The sequence below is a fragment of the Corvus moneduloides genome, chromosome 6, assembly GCF_009650955.1.
Source record: "Corvus moneduloides isolate bCorMon1 chromosome 6, bCorMon1.pri, whole genome shotgun sequence".
In the NCBI taxonomy this organism is placed as follows: Eukaryota; Metazoa; Chordata; class Aves; order Passeriformes; family Corvidae; genus Corvus; species Corvus moneduloides.
In genome coordinates, this window is record NC_045481.1 from 34,860,759 (window position 1) to 34,883,618 (window position 22,860).

At 44.5% G+C, this 22,860-nt stretch overlaps 1 protein-coding gene across 6 annotated transcripts in view; it reads left to right on the forward strand.

The window, feature by feature from the left end:
* Positions 1–22,860, forward strand: part of SMOC1 (SPARC related modular calcium binding 1) — a 155,872-nt gene continuing 133,012 nt past the window's right edge. For all 6 annotated transcript variants that reach the window (XM_032113589.1, XM_032113590.1, XM_032113592.1 and 3 more), the window contains exon 1: positions 1–39. In XM_032113589.1, coding sequence (XP_031969480.1) covers positions 16–39 — 24 coding nt within the window. In that variant the 5' untranslated portion in view covers positions 1–15. The remainder of the gene's footprint in view (positions 40–22,860) is intronic.

Below are 22,860 nucleotides of genomic sequence, written 5' to 3' on the forward strand. Positions count from 1 at the left end.
GTCCTTTTGGCAACTATGTGGGTGGGATGGGGATTGAAGGTAAAACAACACAGTTCTAGAGGGTCTTCTCTGTCCTTTTCCTGAATATAGTTTTACAAGAAATAGTCGAGTAAAGCTGGCAGAAAGACAGAGAAGGAAGGTGCGTTACTGTATGCACAGGTAGGATTGCTCCTCTCCCCAAGACCTTGACCCAAGTCTATTGGGCTCCCATCTTGTCTCCCAGCTCATGGTCACAGATTATTTAAAGCATGGCCCAGCTCTGCAGCCTCTGTCACTACCCATCCCACTGTCCTTCTGCTGGCAGTCTCCTCTTCTGTGGGTGTCACAGGAAAAACCTTGCCTTCTGCTTGTGTCTGGGGGCACTGTAGCAGGGTGGGAGAAGCAGCAGTCTTCTCTACATTTTTATTATAGTGAGGCCATGAGAATGAGAATCACCAACTTATTTCTGACATGATTCTGAAGAATTCCTTGCTTCTCCCATAAATCCGAGACATATATAAAGAATTTGTTTTCACTCTTGAACCTGAAGACAAGCATAAATTTTAAAATCTATTTTTAAAGTAAATAGCATTGTAATTTATAATGTTATAATGTTGAACAGAAGTTTTTGAAGTGCTCTCATCCTTGGAAAAAAGAGAACACTTCGTTTTTTGGTGACTAATGATGAAGTGTTTTCTAAAGGTGACTGAGCATAGCACAAAGAGTCCTAAATATATTTATTAGCTTATTAAACATAATTAATTGAATCTGGTTGCTAATGGCTATGACTTTGCAAGTGAAAAGCACTTTTGGTTAGCTAGACAGTTTTTTATTAAAGCACAAACATCCAACATTAAAACATATGCAGCTTACTGAATAATCATGTTATTTGTCAGACAAGCAGAAGTATCATCACTGAAGTGCTCCCAAAGAGCCAAATTGGGTAATATACATAATTAGGCCCCGTTTGATTAGATATGTGCCCATGGTAACAGCCACACTCAAGATCCACATATTAGTACAGTCTTGAAATAATCTTCAAGGGGGATGATGGCAACATCTGAAGCTTCACTGAGGAGACTTTTGGAACATAACCTACACACCAATTTTCTCTCTTCCTGTGGTTTTTCTTTATCTTATTATCTTCTATTTTTAAAACAATGCACGCCTTGGTTCTCAAAGGTGATATACTGCTTCCACAAAGTGTCACTACACTTTTACCCCTACAAGGAAGATCTCTTACTCATCTGCATTGCATTTTAAAGCCTAAAACCTTCATATATTTAAGGATGGAACCCAACAATTGGCAAGGCTGCTGCAAGCTGTTTCTAGGAGGTGGCAACAATTATCACCTGGAAGGCAGCCCGGGACAGCCCTGTGATGGATAAAGTCTTCTGCATGTTCTTTTAGGCTTTTGCAGAAGCCTCATGAAGAAACTGCAAGGTCTCAGCAAGAAACTGATTTTGCATAAGATACAAGCCTTAGAGAGCCCATAAGCCCTGAGCTACTGCCAACCCACAGGGAACGAGTCCAGAGGGTACTGTTTGGGCGACAGTGGAACCCAAGAGAGTGTTTAGCTGTAGATGCAATAGGAATTATTCCTGCAGTTTATTTTTACATGCTTAGAGGTTGAATGAGTTTGGAAGTGTTGGAGAGGATCTGAGAATTAGCAAAATGTATTATTAGTATGCATTACTTATAAAAAAGGAGAGAAATTTAAATCCTGGTGAAACACTATGTCCAGCGTTGGTAAGGGGTGCTGCTTTTGCAGAAATGCTGGCTGGGAAATATTTAAAAGCAGCTTTTTTTCCCTCAGTAAGGAAAAGACACAGAAAATTCCCCCAGGTGAAGGTATCAGGGAAAGACTGGTCTATAGCAGGGAAACCTAGGCAATGGGTGCTGAGAGTCTGGCAGGAGAGGAGCATGGGAGTCTCAGTCCTGGCCAGTTTGGTCTAGAGGGCTAAGGTGTGGCTAATCTGGTCATGTCAGCTATCCCACCAGCGCAAGAGAGCCACAGCATACCCCTAACAGTGTCCTCACCTTATAGGAACAAGACAGGACCTGGCCTCAGGGGTCTCTATCTGAAGATATGTCATGGAGAGGAAGTCAGCACGGAAGGACCGTGAAACAAGTGTATGAAGATATTTTAGAATGTCTTTTAGCTTTTTGGAAGAAGAAGGCTATCCTAAGTAAATGGGAAACTGAACAGCTAAAAAGCTTTGCTGGGCAGAGAGGGAGCACAGGGGAAGATTTTATTCCCTGGGTTAGCTGTTACTTGGCACAGAGAACGGGAGCACTTTCTCTAAGGGGCCAGTGGCACAGCCAGCCATACATGTAGCCCTCAGCTGGACAGCAAGAACACTGTGTCCGTACAAAGTTGTCAAGCTGTTGTTGGGTGCAATGTTAGGATTATACTTACTGAGGTGAAAGTAGATACATGGATCCACCTGGGGCAGCAGGAGCATATAATCTTTCTCCATATTAGCATGTTCTTAACTATGCTCAGGGGAGAGGATCCTCAGCAGTATAAATTAACATCACAGGTCAAGTTATACTGAAGTTGTGAAATTCCTACACCCTTCCCTCTTTTCTTTAAGTACGTGCTGTTTTTAACACTGGTTCCCAAAACAGGAGATTATTCAAAGCAGTTTCTTGTTATTCACATCAGCACCAAACTATGAGGTCTGAAATTAGTCAGACCAAGCCCTGGGTCCGCCCTGGATGAGAGCAGGAGGACTGTAAACTGGGTTGTGTGTGAGCCCTGTGGTGATGGTAGTGATGACTGTGCCAACCCTAAACACTCTGTTTTTAAGGTGTCTTGTGGACAGCCCCCCCCCGTGTTTGACAGCACACTTGTACTGGATATTCCCAGGCACATGGGACCTCCTACAGACTGAAGGGCATTCTCTGGTGATGGGGCTGGAGGCCTGGCAGCTTTGTGGTGGTGAAACTAGCCCTGGGAGAGTCTTGGGGGTGCCACTGGAAGGCACAGTGGATGTGCTGTGTGTGGGAGTGAGAGTGCTCACACACATGCAGTGTTGGTCCCTCCTGTGATAAATGGCTCTAAGTAGAGCTTTGTGAAATTCTGAATTTCTGTTTTTCAGAACAGAACAAACTGGGGCAAAAAATAGGAAAAATTGTTTCCTGGAATTATAACCGTCATGTTCAGAAATGTTTCCATGTTCTGTTTTGACATTTTTTTGGATCAAAGTGAAGCATTTTGACATTTCTGAGGTAGGAATGTTTTGTTTCAATTTGTTGAGCTGACATGAAATGTTTAGTTTCGAGTCTGCTTAACATTAAAGTAGGCAGTGCCTTTCCTTGGGTTTGGGTCCCATTCTCTCCTCTGGGCTGTGCTCCCTGGGAGCTCTGCCCAGCTCCCATAAAGCTTGGGCAGGGTCCACGTTGCTCTCAGTGAGTGCTCAGCCACAAGCCCCATGCACAGGAAAAAAGAGAGGCCTTTTCGGGAAAGTTCCTTTCCATGCTGAACTCAACTGAAAAGAAAAGATTTGTGTCAGTTGAAGCAAAGTGCTCTGTTCCAGTTCACCGCCACAAAACATCATTTCTTGTCAGCAGCATCCCTGTCTTCCCATAGGCACTTTTTGTGTTGCAGAAACTGTTTTCCGATTTAAAAAGATGTCCCAGTGAGTGCCCACATAGGTGTTGATGTGATCTACACCAGTAAGCTCCAGGAGGTCTGCAGGCTGGACCCCTGGACTTAGTGGAGGAGCTGCCCTTTGGTGTTGGTTGAGCAGATTTCCCAACGAGCTAAAGACCCTAAAGACCCCCATTTGCCTGGTTGGGGGCTGGCTGGAGCTGGGGCAGCCTCTGGCTCAGCTGTCCCCAAGGGAGATGAGGGGGCTGCAATAGGGACCAGGAGTGTGTCCTGCAAATTCAGCAGACTCTGCTCTTTTCTGCAGGTGGCTCTGCAGGCTTCCTGGGATTTCTGATGAAATTTACGCAAAAGTCAATTCAGAAGTTGCTTTGGTTCATTCTCAAAAGCTCTGTATAGGACCAGGCGGGTCCTACTACTCACTGTGAGGGATAATTGAACTCCTTGCCCTCCCCCTTTCCTGGGCAACAGCTTCAAAAGATCTCCGATTTTGCTCACCAATCAAGCAATCTCATTTGCAAAACAACTGCAAGGGCCCTGAAAAAGCAGAAGGACAAGCTCCTTTGTTAAATAGTGCCTTTTGGTGACACAAAGGAATCATAAAGGTGATGGAGCTGCAGCCTGGACAGCCACTTTTCCTGGACTGTGCAGGCTGGCTTTCCCCCCCACCCCGCTGTAATCTCAGACCCCGAGTCTAAGGATTATGCAAGGCTTGAGCCCAGGGAGAACAAGGTGCACTGCAACTATTCTTAGCTCCAAAAATTATTCCTGGCTTTGCTTTGAAATCTGAACCAGGGTTAATTTCTCTCCCCCTTCCCCCCGTCTGTTTCCTCTCCTCTTTCATGTACCTATTTGCATAGACTGTCATCGTAAGAATTTCCATTAAAATTGAAAGCCTCCTTCCTGCATGTCACCTCTTGCAGCCCCCTTCCGCTTGCCCTGTGTGACTTTTGGAGGGCTGGAGAGCAAAGGTCCTGTGCCAGCATCACCTCCTGAGCCCTGCGTTCCCCCTGCCCTCAGTCCTGCTCCTCCGTTGCTATAGGAGCATCCATCAACTTAGGAGTGCCAGAGAAAAAGAACAGAGAGTTATCTTAATTATTTAATGATTGATTAATATATGTTTATAGAGCACTTCAAAACAGTGCATAATTTTGTGAATTGTTTATTAACTGGGCAAGCAGTATAGTTTGCTGAACATCCTCCACTCTCATTGTTTCCATGGGAGGAAAGGGTGGTAGGCAGTTTGCAGATTTTGTAATAGTTATATTACTAAGAGTACTAGTAGTTCTGCTTCAGGAAAAAAATCTAACAAGAGCCTTTGCTTCAAGTTTTCATAGGCAGGGCTGCTCTCAACACCTGCTACTAAGGTTACTCAAACACCTCCATTATAAAGACCTATGCTCAGCTGTTCTTTGGCAAGTTTCACCCACCTGGAAAGAAGAAATGAACTTACTTCTCCTTAAGGTTGAATAAAAAGAGGAGGCAGAGAGTGCTTGCAGCTGGTGGTGAAACATGGCTGGCTGGTATGGGAGCCTCAGCTGCACCACTCTGCTGGTGTTTTTTGTCAGGAGGCCATGGAGGCCTTTTGATAAAACTTGTGTGCTCTGTGCCTGTAGTATCAGTTTGGAAGGACTGTGTAAGCAGGCTCTGTCAGCTGGTGAGGAAGGATGGGATGAGGAGCATGGTGCTGGTGTTGTGGTGTACTGCCATGTTCCCACATCCAGTTGAGGATGCCAGCTAGACCAATACCTGTTGCCTGTGCTGGTTGTAAATCCTGGGATCTACCCAGCCTGACCCAGGTAACCTGCTGAAGCCAGCCTGCCTCTGCTCCCTCCAGCCCCCAGGGCATTCTTCGGATCTGGCTTTCCCTGATGCCTGACTGCTCTCTGGCTTCCTCCCTCTCCCGTTAACGAGCTGTGACTATTGCACAGCGGGATGCAAGGTAAATGTAGACTGGCCACCTGAAGAACTCTGTGTCACTAAGCATGGGAGTGTCTGGGACATACAACAAACACTGCCTTGTATGCTTGAGAAAAACCGTGCTGACTGCAAGTCTTCTTGGTGTGAGCTGTCGTGCACCTTGGAGACCTGTAGGGCTGGTATGCCCTCGGTGTCAGGCCTGATGGTCCCTATAGGTGCAGGAGGTGAGACAGAATGATGCAATAGAATACGGGCAGCTGATGAAAGCTGCTGGTCCCTGCCTGACTCAGCCAGGCTCCTTACCTGAGTGAGGCCTGCGAGACCACAGCTGCTGTGGTGGAGGATGACTGGGAGGGTAACAATTATAGCTGGTGCTCTTGGAGGGGCTGTTTTGCCCCTTTGTTTGTGCTTAGTATGAAGCACTACAGACCTGTGCTGCCATGGGATATGCGTTGATCAGGTGTGTGATGTGTACAGCCCCCTAGTTTTTAAGAGGAAGTACAGAATGAATACAGAGGCCTGCTAAATGAAAAAAAATCGTTCTGGATTCGCATTGGTATTTAGGAGGTATCAAAACCTTGTTAATTTTAAGGATTCTTGGACTTCTCAGCCCCTGTGAATCCATCTTCTGTAGGGCAATCATCTCGTAAGGATGCCTTCACACGTAGCAGCTACCCTTCAGGTTTTTTTATGGGGTTTAATTATGGATTGCTGCAAAAAAGTCTCTGCTTCACCTGAAGAAAGCGGTAGCAGTATTAGGTTGTTATTCTGTAGTAGTTCAGCACTAGAGGGGGATGTAGCATGTGCTTTACATCCAGCAGGTTTCCTATGTGCATGCAACAATATTTTACAGTGGTGTTTATGAGGAGGCTGTTTCTTTAATTGCCAACATAAAGATTTTTGTCTTGCAGGGGCAATTTTCTTGCATAGGATAAAAATCAGGCTGCTATTTGCCAAGCCTTAAAAGACTGTGCTTGTAGTCAATTAATTTTGTTGTGTTTCGTGTGTGTCTTGGATATTGGGGCCTCAGAACTTCAGGCGATCCTCATGTCCTTTTCTTTTTGGTTTTGGTGTACGGCTGACATGGGCAACCAGGCTGCTCTTTAGTTTGACTATAGCTCTAATCCAGGCTGTTGGCTGGAAGGGTCTGAGTTCTGCCCTTCTTACCAAGGGGACACTTCATGTGCTGTGCTGTGGGGCTGCAGTCTGCTGTGGTAGGGAGTCCTGCAAGTAGCTGAACAAAGCTGTAAAGCCAAACTCATCCAGCTCCACTTGCTTGGAAAGCTGCACGTTTCTGTTTTCAGCAAAAATGGCTCTTTGACTTTGAAGATGTCCCAGTAATAAAAACCAGTTGTCCACTTCATGCATGAGCAAAATACTTGGCAAAAAAAGCTGCTGCCTTGAGGTTTTGCAGAAGCTGGTCAAATTCCTGTCCTCTTGTTTTCCTTCCCATCTCCAGTGAGCAATTCTTATTCCATTTTTATGCAAGAGTGCAGGAGTGTGCCAGTGTGAGGAGGTGACTTGCTGGCCTGTTAGCCAGGGAATTTCTCTGTGTGCCTTTGGCTATGATACTTTGTGAGAAGAGCAGCCAGGCTGGTGTAGGCCATGTATATGCACAAACATGGCTGCAGTAAAAGGTGAGAATGTCAACTGCTGAAGAAAACCTGTATTCAGGCCAGTGGCTAAGGACTCTCACAGATCCAAATTTTGGCAGTTTGCTCTATGGGAGATTGTCATGTGTGCCCCCATGCCCTCCTCTCCTTTCTGCTGCTTGTACCCCGGAATTGCATGCGGCTGTGGTTCCCACCTCGCACTGAGAGAAATGCCAGCTAGCCAGAAAAGATGTCCCCATTCACATTTCCACACAGAAACTTTTCTTTCCCTACTTTTAGTGCCTGTAATTACTTCTTTACTCCAGTGCCAGCAATCTTCCATCAGGCATCATTATTAATGGAGAGAAAAGAGAAGGGAAGGGAGGGAGAGAGAGTGCCACAAAACTTAATTTAATCACAGCACCCCATGCTCAATTTAACAGACACAACAGCTCAGAATGGGGTCCCTGTGCAACGGGAGGGCAGGCAGTGGAGCGTCCCTGGAAAGAATTAATTGTGGATGACAATGTGTAAACAGTGCAGATGAATAGGGCATGCAGGTGTGAGGCACCGGGGCCATCCCAGGGACTTTTTCACACGAATTTCAGCTCCTTCACTGCTGACCTGCTCCCAAAAACGTGATTAGTGTCGGCGTTGGGAAACCATTCAGGGTGTCAGGATTTGGCACATATTAACTAGCCCTGGGGATGAGGGGGGGAGTGCATGGGGGCTATGAAAGGAGGAAGTCTGGTGGACAAGGGGATTGTTAAAGGGCCAGAAAACCCTCATTGCTCTGAGGTGCCCTTGCTGCTTGGGAGAAAATGGAAAGGAGCCAAAGCAGGACTCCAAGGCACTCTAGCCCTTACTGAGCTATGTGGAAAACAAGATAATGCATTGTGGAATACTTTTCTTTGAGTGTCTGTCATAAATATTAGTGATGTTCATATTAATGACTTTTCTCGGCTGTAGCTTTCCCAGTTCTAGACACTTCAGCTTGAGAGACAAACAGTCAAAACAAGCAAGAACGTTAATGACACAACAGTGCTGAGAACAGGAAATATCTCCTGGGTTTCATATGGAGGTTATTCAGCAGGCAAAAATCCTGCTTCATCAATATGTACCCTATATGTACACTGATACAGACAGGGGGTTGTGTAAGGGGCCCAATTTACCAAGCATGAGGTTAGACGCTCTTAAATTATGTTCCTTGTGCCAGCCTGGCCTTCTGCATCCAAGCAGGGTAGTTACATGCAGAGAGTAGACAAGGTTACTGATATTTTTTCCCACTCATAAGAATGATGCAAAGGGAAGGACAGAACCTGATGAGGACTACTGTGAATACCAGTGCCTCTGCTGGACTCTGTTCTGTTCTTTCTTCCTTGCTGGAAATCCTTTCCCTGCTTGTCTTGTGACTTGGGCAGCATGGCAGGAGTGCTGTGTAGGTGCCTTCTGAGATTCACAGCTTTGTGCTCCCTCGACCACTGCAGCCCAAAGGCTTGGGCTCCACATAATACAAAAAAAATAAAAGTTATTCTAATTGCAAACATACCTGTGGATGTGAAGGTGAGGTTGGATCCTTGCTGGCCTGGTGATGAAAAGGGGTATTGCCATTGGTGCTGGTTTGGCAAAGTGGATCAGCCCCTTCCTAGGCTGTTTTGGCTTGCAGATGGAATACGTGGTGAGGGGGGAACATGAAATATCGTCACAGAAACCATGAAGGCAAATGTATGCAATAGAAATCCCACCTCAAATTCAAAATTGCACTTAGTCGCTGTGGAAAATTACCTACTTATTTTGCTTAGTAACTCACAATTATATGACAGACTAGTTCAGCATCCTTTTGAGAAAAGTCTGGTGCTGGCTATTTCTGCCTTCAAGGCTTATTGTGGGGCTGAGGGAACACGAAACTTCTGTGCTTGGGTAATGGAAGTTATGCCTTTGGTCCTGATTGTGGCAATTGTAGATGATTTCTCCGGTAAATCTCTGGAAAATAGCAATGGCAATGTGGGAAAGGTACTCCTTAAGCACTAAAGTAACTTGGCAATGCTTGTATGCTCAGTTAAATTGTTGGAAGAAGGGCAAAACTTGTTTGCTGTTAAGCCCAGTGATATCTAGATTCATAAGGAACAAGAAATAATGGCACAGGCTTTATGCAGTGCAAGCCTACAGCTTTGAGATGAGACCCTCCCTGCCTAAAAAGCTTCCAAAGCCCCACTGAAGCCATTCACCTCAGTTCTCTGGGACTCCAGAGGGTGCAGCACCTCACTTATTTACAAGCCATCAACAGGAATGAACAACACTTGTTTCATTGCAATCTGCTTGACTGACTTCTGTTTCCAGAAATGGTGATCAGTGCTATTAGAATGTCTTCCCCTGGTCTGCCTCCCAACCAAGTATTCTTGCCTCCTGGCACCCAGATATCAGCCCTCTCAGAGTGCAGCTGGGAAACCCTATGCTGAAAGGACTTTCTTCCTATGAGCTGTACAAGATAGTTCTTTTAAAAATCATCAGAAATACGGTAATTATGTACTGGCTGTTCTTGCCAAGGTGAATGTGATGGTTTTTAGCCTTGTTGCCCCAGACGAATTCCAAGATACTGGCTTTCTGCGGCATTCAGGACAGGGAGCTGCATCTGCTGCAATATGGCTGTTTCTCAGGGCCAACTGCTGCTCATCCTTTTAAGTGCTTTTTTTGTTCGTTTGTTTTTGGGTTTTTTTAAATCATTATTTTGAGAGACATTTGCTCATCTTTCTAATTCTGCTTTTCATTGAGGAAGAATGATGTGCTAGAAATCTCACCAGTAACACAGCTGGTAATTTACCCTCTGGGAGGGAGAGGGTTGTAGGAGCTAAAGAGATCAGCTCCACAGACACCTGACCTAGGGGCTATTGCAGGGCTGTCTCCAGGCAAACTCTCTGTATCCTACACTATGAGCTAACTGGAGCCTAACTCATACACCAACAGAGACTGGTTTCTCAGGTTGTGATACTTCATCAGTTAGAGAATCCATCAAATGTTCTTCATTTGTACTTACAGCTGGATCTGTAGACCTTCACTTGTACTATATTTAAGCCACCAGCTGCCACAGAACGAAGAAAGGTGATGTTGAGTTGTGTTAGTTGAGGTGTGGAGGAGATGGGGCTACAGGAAGGTCAGTTACTTGCAAGGCAGTGAAAATGGGACAGCTGAAGAAAGTGAGGATGTGGGTCCCCAATCAGTAGTGTTAAGACCATAGCTCTAGCTCAAAATTTTACAGAATCCTCACACCAGCTGTTTAACATGGTGCTGCATGTGAAATATGCTCCTGTGGAAACAAATTACCCTTTCTTTTAAGGATCTCCAATTAGTGCAGAGGTTCTCAGGCTTCATGAGAAATCAGAGCAAGGAGAGAAGTGCAGAAGTCATCCAGGGATGTACGCCTTCTCCAGGCAGTCCTATTGTTGTCTGTGGTACCAAGCATGGGGCCTGGGCCTGGCCAGGGCGGTGGCTGGGCTCCTGGGTACTGTGATCTTTGCAAAGGTGCTGGTCGCGTTGTGGTGCAGGTGGGAGGATCTGCTTCCCTTCCAGGCTGCAGAAACCCTTGAATACAAGCTCGTTGTGATGGTGAGTTGAGTGATGGATTTACCCACAAAAATTTGAACTGTTTACATTAGAATTCCTGATGGTATTCCCAAGTTATTGTGCAGTATGTTGCTCTTCTTCTTAGTGCTTTTTCCTCACATCAGCTGCCCTTTTTCAGTCCTATCAGCTTGTTGATCAAGCCTAGACCCCCAAGCATCCTGAGCCATGACTTCTGATCCATCGCACTGGTTAACCAGGTGAAGAGCTCTGATCTAAAAGCAGATATAGCTGAAAAGCAACTTGGTTCCCTGACTTTTCTTTTTAATGTGTGTATGTACATTTAATGAATGTAGCTTGATGTGACAAAAGGAAAAATGTACCGTTCTCCCAAACCAAGGCATTAATATTGAAAAATCCCCATAACAGTGGGAAAAAAATCTCTGAGGCAGCAAAAGGGACATTGCTTAAAATTAAATAAAAAGGCAACTGGGTAAACAGTTCAAATTATGTAGAATTCTTAATGGTGGTTCATTTAGCTCTGCTAAAGGTCCCCAGCTTTCTCTTGCTTTCTCACAAACACTTCTGCAGTTGATATTGGTTATCGTATCTGATTAATTTTGTGATATACTGAGTCCAGCCTTGCACGTGGTTTTGTGCTGTGAGAGAGCATTCAGCAAAAAACTTGGCTGCTTTCAGCCCCCTACCAGTGTCTTGGCAACACTGGAGTTTTCCAAATTGCTCTTAGATACAGAACCTGAGTAACTTATTTTCCTAGTAGCAAGGCTGGAGCAAAAGATGCCTTCAGAAGAGGTTACAGCAGAAGGCAAGGAATTGGGAGCTCTAAAGCGAGATGAAGCAGTCTGCCCTAGGAAAGAAGACCTGAAGCTCTGGGTGCATAGGGATACTGGCACCCAGGCTAGGACAAATCCTGGATCTGCCAGGAGAAGGAGACCTGGGAACATCGAGAAAGGCTGCGAAGTTAAATTCACTGCTCAATATTCAGTCCAATGAGAGATGTCTCACAGCTTAGTCTCCACAGGGTCATTCATCACCTTTTCTTAGCTGGTCTGCTTGCAGGTAGTGCTGGTCTGGCTGCAGCACAGAAATGCAGTGGTATGGCAACACTGATACAGAGAAATTATGAAAAGCACAGCCTCTGCTGGTTCATGGGTGATATACAATGAAATGTTGTAAAACTTAAAGACAAGATATATTTCTCTCGAGTTGGAGATGGGTTGACTAATTTCAGTAAAATAAGTCTGTATCAAGCCTTCAGCCAATGCTCAGATGAAGTACATTCTGAGTAACAGGATTTGGTTCATTGCTGGCTCCAGCTGCAGTGGTCAAACACAGGGTTGCTTGACAAATGCCCCCAGATCCATGAATCATGTATCTTATTATCCATTTCTGTGTTTCTTGGACTCTTTCTTTACCACCTCTGCATCTCCATTTCCATTCCTCAATCGAGAGAGACAACTTTCACCTAACTAGTTTTTCCTCGTAGTCCTGGTTTTGCCATATATCCATTTCTGAGTTTGCTATTTCTGATGCTGCTAACCAGGTTATCTCAGGCTTATGTGCTATTACGGGTATGGTTACCAGGCATGCTGGCCTGGCAAGGCTCTATTTCCCAGAATGTCCCCAGTGCTCCTCTCCAGCTCTCTGTGTGGTTCGGCTGTTGCTCACACACGTTCCCCATAACCACATGAGGGGAAGAGCCAGCCCCCACAGCACCACCTGTACCTTTTGCCAGCTTCTCACAATATTCCCTCTCACATTCAGCTTTCCACATCACATCCGCTCTCTTGCCTGTTATCTTCCAGACTCTTTCCAGCTAGCTCAGCCTCAGGCCATGGCCCTGCTGGCAGCTTGGTGCCTACGGTGTTAGCCCCAATTGCCCACCTGTGGAGTTATTTGCTTGTAAACGATCCATATGAAGACTATTAATGTATTTATTTGAAGACATAAATCAACTTGTTACTGAAAGGCTTGCCTTTTTGAGGATATATGACAAGGCAAAGGTTCTGTCTGAGCAGTTGTATGTTCTTCTTTCCAGCTAATGCCAAAACCCAGGACTGTTTAATAACAAAGCTGGCTCAAAGAAGGTGGTCGTGAAATGTTTGTGGATGTCCTTGCGTGTTCCTTGGCAAGTCTATGGTATCACCTCTAGTACCCTGAGGGTGGTGAAACGATTCAGCTTGGTTGTTTCTTTCACACCTTCAAGAATGTGTGAGGTGTCATTTTGGATCTGCTAAGCAATGCTGGATGCCTGCCCAAACAAAATTGCTGGCCATGGGAACAGTTGAAGTCCTTATGAGAGGCTTGGGGGAGAGGGCACGAAAGCAGCCAATGGCAAAAGCACCCATGAGGTGTTTGCCTGTGTCTCTGCCCTTCCTTCAGCACTCCAATTTTGCACCTCTGCTGAGCCCCAGTGGAACCAGCTCCTCCTGCCCAGCCAAGGGCAGCAGAAAGCTTTCTCCATTCGGGGTGCTGGGTGAGCTGAAGCACCTGCAGCCACACTGCTTGCTCCCAAGAGGGACAACTGCTGCAGCTCTGCTCTCACCCTCCTGCCATCCACCTGCTCACCTCCAGCTCCTGCTGGCAGCAGTGCCAGACGGCTGGCACTGCTGGGCTCTTTATGCCCTGGAGGTTGGCACACCTGGGGAAAGATCCTTTACAAGGCAGACTCTCATGAATCTTGGGCACGATTTGTAAAAAGGTAATTTATAATAAGGTAAAGAACTTGTTGTGAGGCCACAAATGAGAAGGTAGCCCACACCTGAGAGAAATGGGTCTACCTTAGTTTTCTGCCTTGAAAGCTAAGTGAGATTATCCTAGTTATGAGTGCCCATTAGATTTGTATCCATCCATAGGCTTCAAATGGATTGCAGCAGCATCACTGCTTAAATCTTCACATTGCAGACTAAATTCCTACTAGATTAAGCCTATTAGAGAATATGAGCTCTTTATGCACAGTCTGTTTGACTTCTGTTTGCATGGCAAGATTTTGGCCCGTAATTATTTCTCAAATATGTTGGGCTACTGTGTATCCTAGGTAATAATAATGTAATTTATATTACCTACTTTAAAAAGCCAGAGAAATTGGATTTTTTTTAAGAGAAGGTAATGTTTAGAGAGAGACTGAGATGCTGAAAGATCTGAAAATACCTCCTAATAGAAATGCACAGAAAGCTCTGTTTAACCACACCAAAGAGTCTCATTCTCTCCATATTTTGGGCACCTTTATCTTCCTTTGCATATACAAAAGGTGAAGTATTTGGCTAGTTCCCAGCCAAGATTGCACACCCAGGATTCCACCCAGCTTCTCCGCTCCAGTCATGCACACAGTTTTACCTGTTTTGCCAATGAAGGCACTGGTGGGCTCTGCAGCCTTGGCTGGTGCCAATGCTCAGCCTCAAAAATTTGAGTGGTTAGGTGTCGGTGGCCACACTCTGGGATGGCTGCAGAAAGTTTGGCTGAAAATGTTTTCTGAATAATGTATGAGGATCAGTCCTCTGACAGCATATACGTTTCTGCTTTGCCAACTAATCTCAACTTACTGAAGAATCAATCTTCTCTTTGATGCATGGTGCCTGGCAATGTATTTCCATCTTTGGGTCACATTCAGGAGACATTATTACTGCAGGCAATGAGAGAGGACATTTTACAGCAGGCCTGATGGCTTGCATAGGTATTCAGGGGCCAGATCAAAGATCAGTGCCAGTATCTGACTCAGCTGGTACCACCAGACCTGAGACAGTCCCATGGGTGCCCCTAGCAGTCATGCCCTATCTGGGGTTTTTGGAGCCCAGAAGGGACTTCTAGGCTGATTCAGGTATCAAAGGGTCAACTCGCCATTAGTAAAAACGGATGTGTTGCACGTGTAAGTGGGGAACGGCTGTCTCTCTGGGGAAGGGCAGCTGGCACGTGAACAAACTCCTTTTGTACCTCAAAGGTGAAGAGAGGCCTGTGGTTCTAATATAAAACCTTGTTTTAGTAAATGGAGATCACTCGGAAAGCTTTGTTGTAGGCCTGAGGCAAAAATAGCAGATGCTTAGGGGAGGACATGCACAGTCCAGAAGCAATGGAGGTTCTTCACGAGAGTGGGGCAGGTCCTGTGCTGCCAGTGAGTCCCTGTACCCACATGGATATTGTCACTATCACCTACATGCCTCTCCCCCAACAAGTAGCTTTGTGGAAGAGAAGTCTCTTTGGCTGTGCTGAAATGACATGGGAGTGTATTCCTCCTGTGAGCCAGGAGCATTTCTGAAGAGCTTCATGGACTGTGTGGATCAGACTCTGTAATGAGCACAGTTCAGGAGATTTGCAAGTTCTGAGGAGACCATAGGTGTGCCCCCCAAGAGTTCTACTCTTTAAGTCAAGTGGCACATTCTGTGAGGACTCGTTTTCTAAGGAGCACCCTTTGGCAGAGGTGCCATATGCATGGGGCTCTGGCATCCACCTGCTGTGCTGCTAAAGCAGGTGTGTGTATTTGGGAGGCATTTCTACACACACAGGAGGGGTGCTTGTACATAAATATATATCTCTGTCTCTTACGTGGCTGTGTTCCTTTGAACTGATCCAGTATTCCACTGAAGTGAATGGGAGGTGGGTAAAGCCTACAAGCCTACTCATGGGAGTACCAATTTGCATGAACACGTCCTTGTTTTGAAGCAGGCTACTGTTCTCAGCAGACTGCAGCCTTTTCCCCTTCTCCTTTTGTACTTTTCAGTATGAAAACACTGCATATACTTTGCCTCTCCGAGGTGCTCCTTGCGATACAAGAAACACATCTCTGTCAGTGCTTTATGTAGCCTTAGCACCTGAGGAAGCAAATGGCAAGCACCGGGGACTGATGGTGCTCAGCACACTCCTGGGAAGTCCCCTTGATCAGCCCCATAAGCTGTGTTCTCTCTTCCTGCTCTCCACTTTATCCCCAGTGTGTATTACACTTGCCCCAGCTTTGCAGAGATAATTTGCACTCTCCTAGTTCATTAGCTGCTACCCCCTCCTGTCCATGGGCAAAAAAAAGCCCTTACTGTTCAAAAGAACACATGCAGCAATCATCAATGCTGACCCTAATTGTGCCAATTCAAACCACTCAATAGCTCTAATTAAAACCTCTCTTGTGCAGGGCACTGAACAGTAACAAAACTGTCACCCCGAACAATCAAATCATGGAGCTAAGAAATTTTTTTCCCCTGTTGTTCAAATGTTGTTGCTGCTGTCAGAAGGGTCATCTGAAAGGATTAAGTATGGGGCTTTTGTAGCCTGCAAAGTTGGCAGGAGCAGGGGGGGAATATCTAAACCCAACCAATATCTTTTGGTCACAGTTTGAAATCAGAAGACCCCAACTTTTTTCCAGGTCTCTTTCATCCACTTTACCCACCCCCACACAGCAAGCAACACCTGCAAAGTAGACAGGCTGTTGATTATGAGACACATGGACACCACAAGTCAACTTAAACATCTGCAAAGGAGGGGGTGAGGGGGAAACCCAGGCGTTCCTATCCCTACAACCTTGTTTCTCAGGATCCCTGACTACACTTTCCTGTGCGCCATAAATAACTCTGCAATTACATTAATTGGTTGCATATTTGTTGACACAGGGGTGGACAGGGGTAGGTTATAGTGGGAGGATTTTTGCTTTCAGTGCAATTTTATACTAGTTTCTTCAGATGTCCTTTAATCCCCACTCTCCCTCCCCCCGTTATTTATAATTCTCATGTCTTTCAGAATAACTTTATAAGCCTGTGGGTGGGAGGGGGGAGCAGGAAAAAAGAGTGTTAAAATTAATTTGATGGCACCCATGCACACACATCTGTTCTGCTGTGTTTCCCTAGCTAAGTCTATCAATCAAATGGAAAAGGTTGATATGTATCACAGTGGGATATTTCAAAAAGCTGGATGCAAACAATTGTGTGCCAGAAGGTTTTATTCTGCACTGAGTTTCTGACAGGAATCGAAAGATCAAAATGGTGTAGATGTATACCTATATTTTATTTTACATTTCCCATTTTTTTAAGAAGGTAGTGAAATTAATAGCAATATAGTTAACTACTAGAATTCCAGTCTCGGTATCTTTTGTTCTATTTATTGTTGTACATGTCCTGAAGCCCAAACCTGGGACAAAATGTAAGAGCCTGACACTGCTGCAAGCACTTTTGTATCTGTGCTGCTATTTTAGATCATTACAGGAACAACATGCTAGCCACCCTATGTGGTTCTGGGTTCAAACCACCATGTCAGAGTATTTGGTATGGGGTACTTAACTGAGTCTCTCCTTCCAGTACCTCCTTGACTTGCTTTCTTTTGCTAGTAGTAATCAGAGTTACAGTGGGAAAGTTCACGGCATGTGTGTTTCATCTTTCCTTTTTTTTTCTCTCCTTAGCTGCTGTCCCAGCTGAGAAGTAGGGAATAGGATGACACAGCAGTGCGCTGGCAGTCTGCCTCCTCAAACACCCCGAGCACTTTCTGTTAGAAACCACCTTCATTGTTTCTTGTTCTGACTGCTGGGCTGTGCCATGTGCTGTTACAACATTGCCTTGTCTCAGCAGTGAAGCCGTTTCATTTAGTGATGGATAAAATAGCCCATAGAGTACAGCTTGACTCAGCCTTTAAGTATTCAGCATTGGTTAGTGACGAAGCACAAAATCTTGATGTATAAACACACATTCTTTATGTATAGAAGCAACAGGACAAAACCTAAGAATGTTTTCATAACATTTTGAGGTGAACAGTCTCTTCTTGTGCAAAACTCCTTGCAAACCTGGCCATACAAACAGATATGTTCAGGATATGGTCTATTTTCACCAGTTTGCCTCAGATCCTGTGAGTACGAGCTAGGGGTCAGCAGGGGGACCACAGTCTTTTCTAAAAATGGAGGTGTTGCGCTGTGATGTGTGATGGTGCTGACCCACTTCTGCCTTTGTGCCACCATTGAGTGGTAAAGCAACACTCTCTCGTTTTCAACGGCAATATGCTCTTACAATGGGATCAAGAGAAATAGGTGACACTACTTTATGGCATTCAAATGAGTGCATTTCAGAGCAAGGTCCCTTCTTCATCAGCAGCATTGGAAAAAAGTACCAGAGCTCTTTGACAGTTTTGTTGTCTGTTGGGGGCAGTGGGACATAGCAAAACATGTCTTATACTTCTTGTCACTTGCTTAAGAAGGGGAAATAAGGCACAGACAGGGTTTTTGACCAGCTCTAGGTGCTTTCAGCTAAGCTGAGAACAAACCCTGGGATCCTAGCATCTTGTCTAGCTTCTGGAAAGCAGCAGCTCTTTTTCTGAGCTGATTCTTGCCTGTCTTCATATAGGAAGCTCTGTGTGTCTCTGTTGATCTGTTGAGCCGAGGGTAGGGGATTTCTGTAAAATACACTCCAGTGTAGATTCCCATCGCTTTCTGTATGGATCTCCCACGGTCCTGTCTGCCCTTCTGTCTCATTCCTTGCCCCCATTTTCTAGGCAGCAATGCTGGAGTCTATCCTCTTGACTAAGCTGTTGCACTTTAATTTTCAACAGGCCCCTATTGCTCTTGCACCTTGTGTGTGGTCTTTGAACGTTATGTGGCTCGGCAGCTGGGAATAGTGAGTGGGTGGGCAATTTAAAACAGAAAGACTCTGTATCAGCACAGGGCTGAGGTTTGAACTCTGCTCAGCTTTGGATACATGTAGCTGGTTCTCAGGGCTGTGATTTAAGTGCCGTTTTGCTGGTGTCAGTGTGAAACTTAAATCAGTGCTAAGAAACTGGTAGGGAAGAAAAAACAAACTTTGCCTGTCCGATAACGAGTGTTACTCTTGCCCCTGATGAAAAACTGCGGGATCAAGACATCTTAGAATGTATTCTGCTGTTTTGTCACCATTTTGCCTCCATAACTGAGAAGACAAAAAGTGTCTAATTTGATGTCAGGGTTTCTTTGCTGGAGTATATTTCTGAGCTGTTTCATGCTATTTAGAACACAAATCTGATTCTGAGTTTCCTGAAGATATGGACTGCTAACAGAGAGAGGCAGATGAGGGGGGTGCCAACCCGTGGGACAAAATACTTTATTGCATTCATCTGAGCATCCCTCTGAGACAAAGTAAATGTGCTCAAGCAACAAAATACAGTCCCAATGTCATGACCTGTTGAGGTCACAGGGCCTGGTCCTCAGTCTCTTCCTCCTTTTTGTTGTCTGTGCTGGTGGAGGATCACATGCAGGGGAGGTCAGACAAGAGACCTTGCCTTCCATGTTCCCTGGCATGATTCCCACACACACACACAGTTCTTTTGCACTTTTGATAGTGAGCCCACTCTGCATGGGCAGAGAGTTCTTATGTATGGGGGATTCACCACTTGCTCTCCTTTGCATTTGCAGCCCAGAGTACCAAGTCCTCAAAATTTCAGTGCAGAGGTAGTTCTTCCCCCACCCACTTTCCATCTATCCCACCCAGGTAGACAGGATGAGCAGAAAGAATCCTTGCCTTGATAAGATTGATAAATGAGGTTGGAACAGAGCTCTTCTTTTCTGGAGTCCATATGGAGTCCAACCCAACTTCAAACTCATAGCTGACAAAATAAAAAAAAAAAAATTGGCAAGTCCCTAAGTACTTTTAAGGATTCTAAAGGTGAAAGATACGGTTGATTGGCATTCTTTTTAGAGCCTGGAGTGATGTTACATTTGCTTCACAGAATTCAAAGGAGTGCACAATTAACATTAGAAATCTATTAGATATTTGGAAGAGTCATTCAATTTTCCAGTGCCACATATATACCCATCATTCACCACCACTGTAGAAGGCCTTATATTGATTTTTAGCATTATTTCCTATAATTTGCAAAACATAAGTAAGAGTAAAAAGGCCAAAAAAGGAGAATAGCCTTGTTTTCAAAGAGCTGGCCGATTACAGACCAACATCAGCTATGTCATTGTAGTGGTTCCACCCTTAAAGACTGGTATGTGCTGCAGTACCATGAAAAAACACACTGAAGAGCAAATGAGCATTACTGCCTCTTTACTACATCTTGCACTTTACTGCATTCCTTTCTTTTTGATTTCATTCTGTTCTGTTTTGTTTTGATAATAATACTGGTATATGGACAACAGCCTCTTCCCATGATGGAATAACATAGGTTGGTGCATGAAGGTATGGCTGGGTAATAGGACCAGATGGATGGGCACTTGTGAGAGGTGAGGGTCTGGCAGTGGTGGGAACTAATCAGGACTACTAGCAACTCTGGGAAACCAAAGTAGTGCAGCCAGGACCAACACAATCTAATATACTTTACAGAGAAAAAGTCTGAACAGAATTTCTGTATGAAGTATAATGAATGAAGTGGCAGACTCTAGATGGATTTCATGGGAAAAGGCTTGAAATCCTGTAATGTTTTTGACAAAGCTTTCTGTTCAAGTATAAGTGAATATTCTGCAAAGAGCTTCCAGGATGAAAAGCCCAATAGGATACTTATTTTTTACTAAAAGGGTTTCTGTTTCATTCAGGAACACACACACACATATATATATATACATATATATACATACATATATATATATATATAGCATCCATAAAAAGCTGAGACTCCTTTTTGTTGACATGATCCAGTAAATACACCCCAAAACATGCTGAACACCCCAAAGCAATGTGTCTCTTTCTTAACAAGTGTGAATACTTTGCACTCAGCAGCAACTGACTGTTACTCTATCATGGGAAGAGGTTGTTGGCCATATACCAGTATTATTATGAAAACAAAAAAGAAAGGAATGCAGTAAAGTGAAAGATGTAGTAAAAAACTGTGTTGACAGTGGGATGACACTGTAAAATTGCTGTATGCTGTGATGTGAATCCTTTCGAACCCAATGATGTTCCACCCTCATAATCAATGAGTCAAACTTACTCCTCCCCACACTCCCAATATTCTACCTCTGTCTGGGAAGCTGGGGAAATTGTATTCTACTTCATTTTAGGGTGACTGGACAGGCTTTCTCTTCCTGTGGTTGCTATTCCTAACTGCATAGGGTCATGAGTGTGCTCAGTTGTGGCTTTTCAGTCTTTACTCTGGACTGCCTTGAACTTGCCTCTAGATAGAGATTTGCAGGTGTCAGCATAGTAGAAAAGGTTCTTCTGCTACTGCAGGTTCTCAGCAATTAAGGCCTGGCAGCAATTGATAATTCTCTGATTAAAATGGTCCAACTTATTCAATGGGCAAAAAGTTACAAAGAAAAAAAACCAGCTCTAAATTCTGCATTGTTACAACCTACAAAAATGAATCTTACAGCAAATTTCCCATGTTCTTCTTTACCCCTTTTATTAATTGTGACAACAAGTGAAATCTAAACCTCTTGCAGGAGTGATTGTAGCATCTACTGACTTAAAAAAGAATCTTTAATGGTAAATTAGTCCCTAAAAGCAATTACCTCATATTTGGAGGCAGCAGATTATTCTCTATTGAAAGCTGAGTAATCATTTCCACTAAACATGTGCAAGAGGGGATTCGTGCCCTGATGGAAGCTGTGGCAGATAAATCCCATGATGGTTCTGAGTGCCAATACTGTTCAAAAGACGACAATGATCTTCTGCAACTTGAGGACAGGACAAGTAGAAGCAGAGGCAAATAATCAAAGCAATCTAATAGTTCTCCCTGAACAGTTGTCAAGACCACCAGTATACATGTCCTGTGCCATGAGTTTGTGGTGGTGCACATGATATGCAAGCACTATGGCAACGAGATATTAATCATCAACAGAGATGGGCACAGGTTGGGGTAAATCTTCAGAGGTGCAAGTTGTAGGCTGTATCTCAAGTACACAACAAGCCCCAACGGTACCAGTTTCAGCACTACCTCAGCAGCATTGCATAGTTGAATTCATTGTGGCTGAGCTTATATCATCCTCTGAAGGATCCATTTGTTGGGCCTGGTATACAAATGCCTGGACACGAAGAACAACTTCTCTTCCAGTTCTGTATCCTTCTCTCTTTGTGGTTTTCAGTTACAGACTCTGGGCAAGTTCTTTGCTAGTGAGACATCACTGATTGAAGTGGCACTGTGCCAGCAGTATTTGGCACTCTGAGTGATGGCAGGGATTTTCAGAAGCGTTTAAGTGAGAAGATTAGGTGCCCAATCCCTCTTTTGTTTGGTCAATAGCCTTTTCTTTGCTCATCAGTATTTCTGCAAGGCCACTGATGCCGAGTGCAGGCACTTCCTACTTGCCAGCAACCTGAGAGAAATAACAGACAATTTAATGGCACAAAGCTTTCTGTTTCTGTAATTTATTTTATTTACCTAGATTTTTCTTTGATGATGCCACGCCAGTAAAGTGCACCTATACTAACTAGAGTACCAGGCCCAGTGTGCTGAAGAGTCAGGCCCACATTTTCAATGGTGAAAGTGACTCACCGCTGGAAAAAAACAATGTATTTTCTCTCTTAACGGTGTCTTTAAACAGAGCTTGGATGTCCCTCCAGCCACCTGAATGTTGACTTGCTGAGATTTTTGGGCTCGGAACAGCTCAGTAAAATTTAGTGGTGATACACAGGCCAGGCTATGAAGTCTCTTCTGCACTAAGGCACTTACTATCCACAAATGAAATATTTCTCCCTACGGAGAGACACCTGGCCATGGCTGGAACTACAATGTAGCAAGGTTATGAACAGCTTTGACCATGAAGGTCAAAGGGTTCTGCTCACCCTCTCTGGAACTCCTACTTGGTGTTAAGATGCTGTTGGTGTCAAGGCCTCATAGGCATTGGTGGGTTGGTTTCTGGTGTAGCTGATATTGTTTATCAGGGATTAAGAAAACAATTACTTTTTCATGGTGGTAACAAACATTTATCTAGCATAGAGATCCCGATATCCTTGTGTTTGTGTGTGAAAAATACACCAAAGAAAGACATCAATGTTTAAAGTACAAGTGACAAAGAACACATGAAGGCAAAACACAAAATAGGTCAGATGCAAAAATCCCCCTATGAAATTGGAGAGGAGAATATAGGCAAGCGTAATATTGTTATCTGGACCGGAATTTAATCAAGACTTAAGTATGAGGTGATGTGGTACTTCAGTGGTGGGATCACTGCCTCAACAAAACTGTACTAGATTCTGCCTGTCTTTTCATAGATTCAGATGTGCACCAGTATAACTTGTCCAACCTCAACAGAGCTGATCCTGATATACACAAGGACACTCATATTCAGATTTCCCAGCTCTTCCCCTC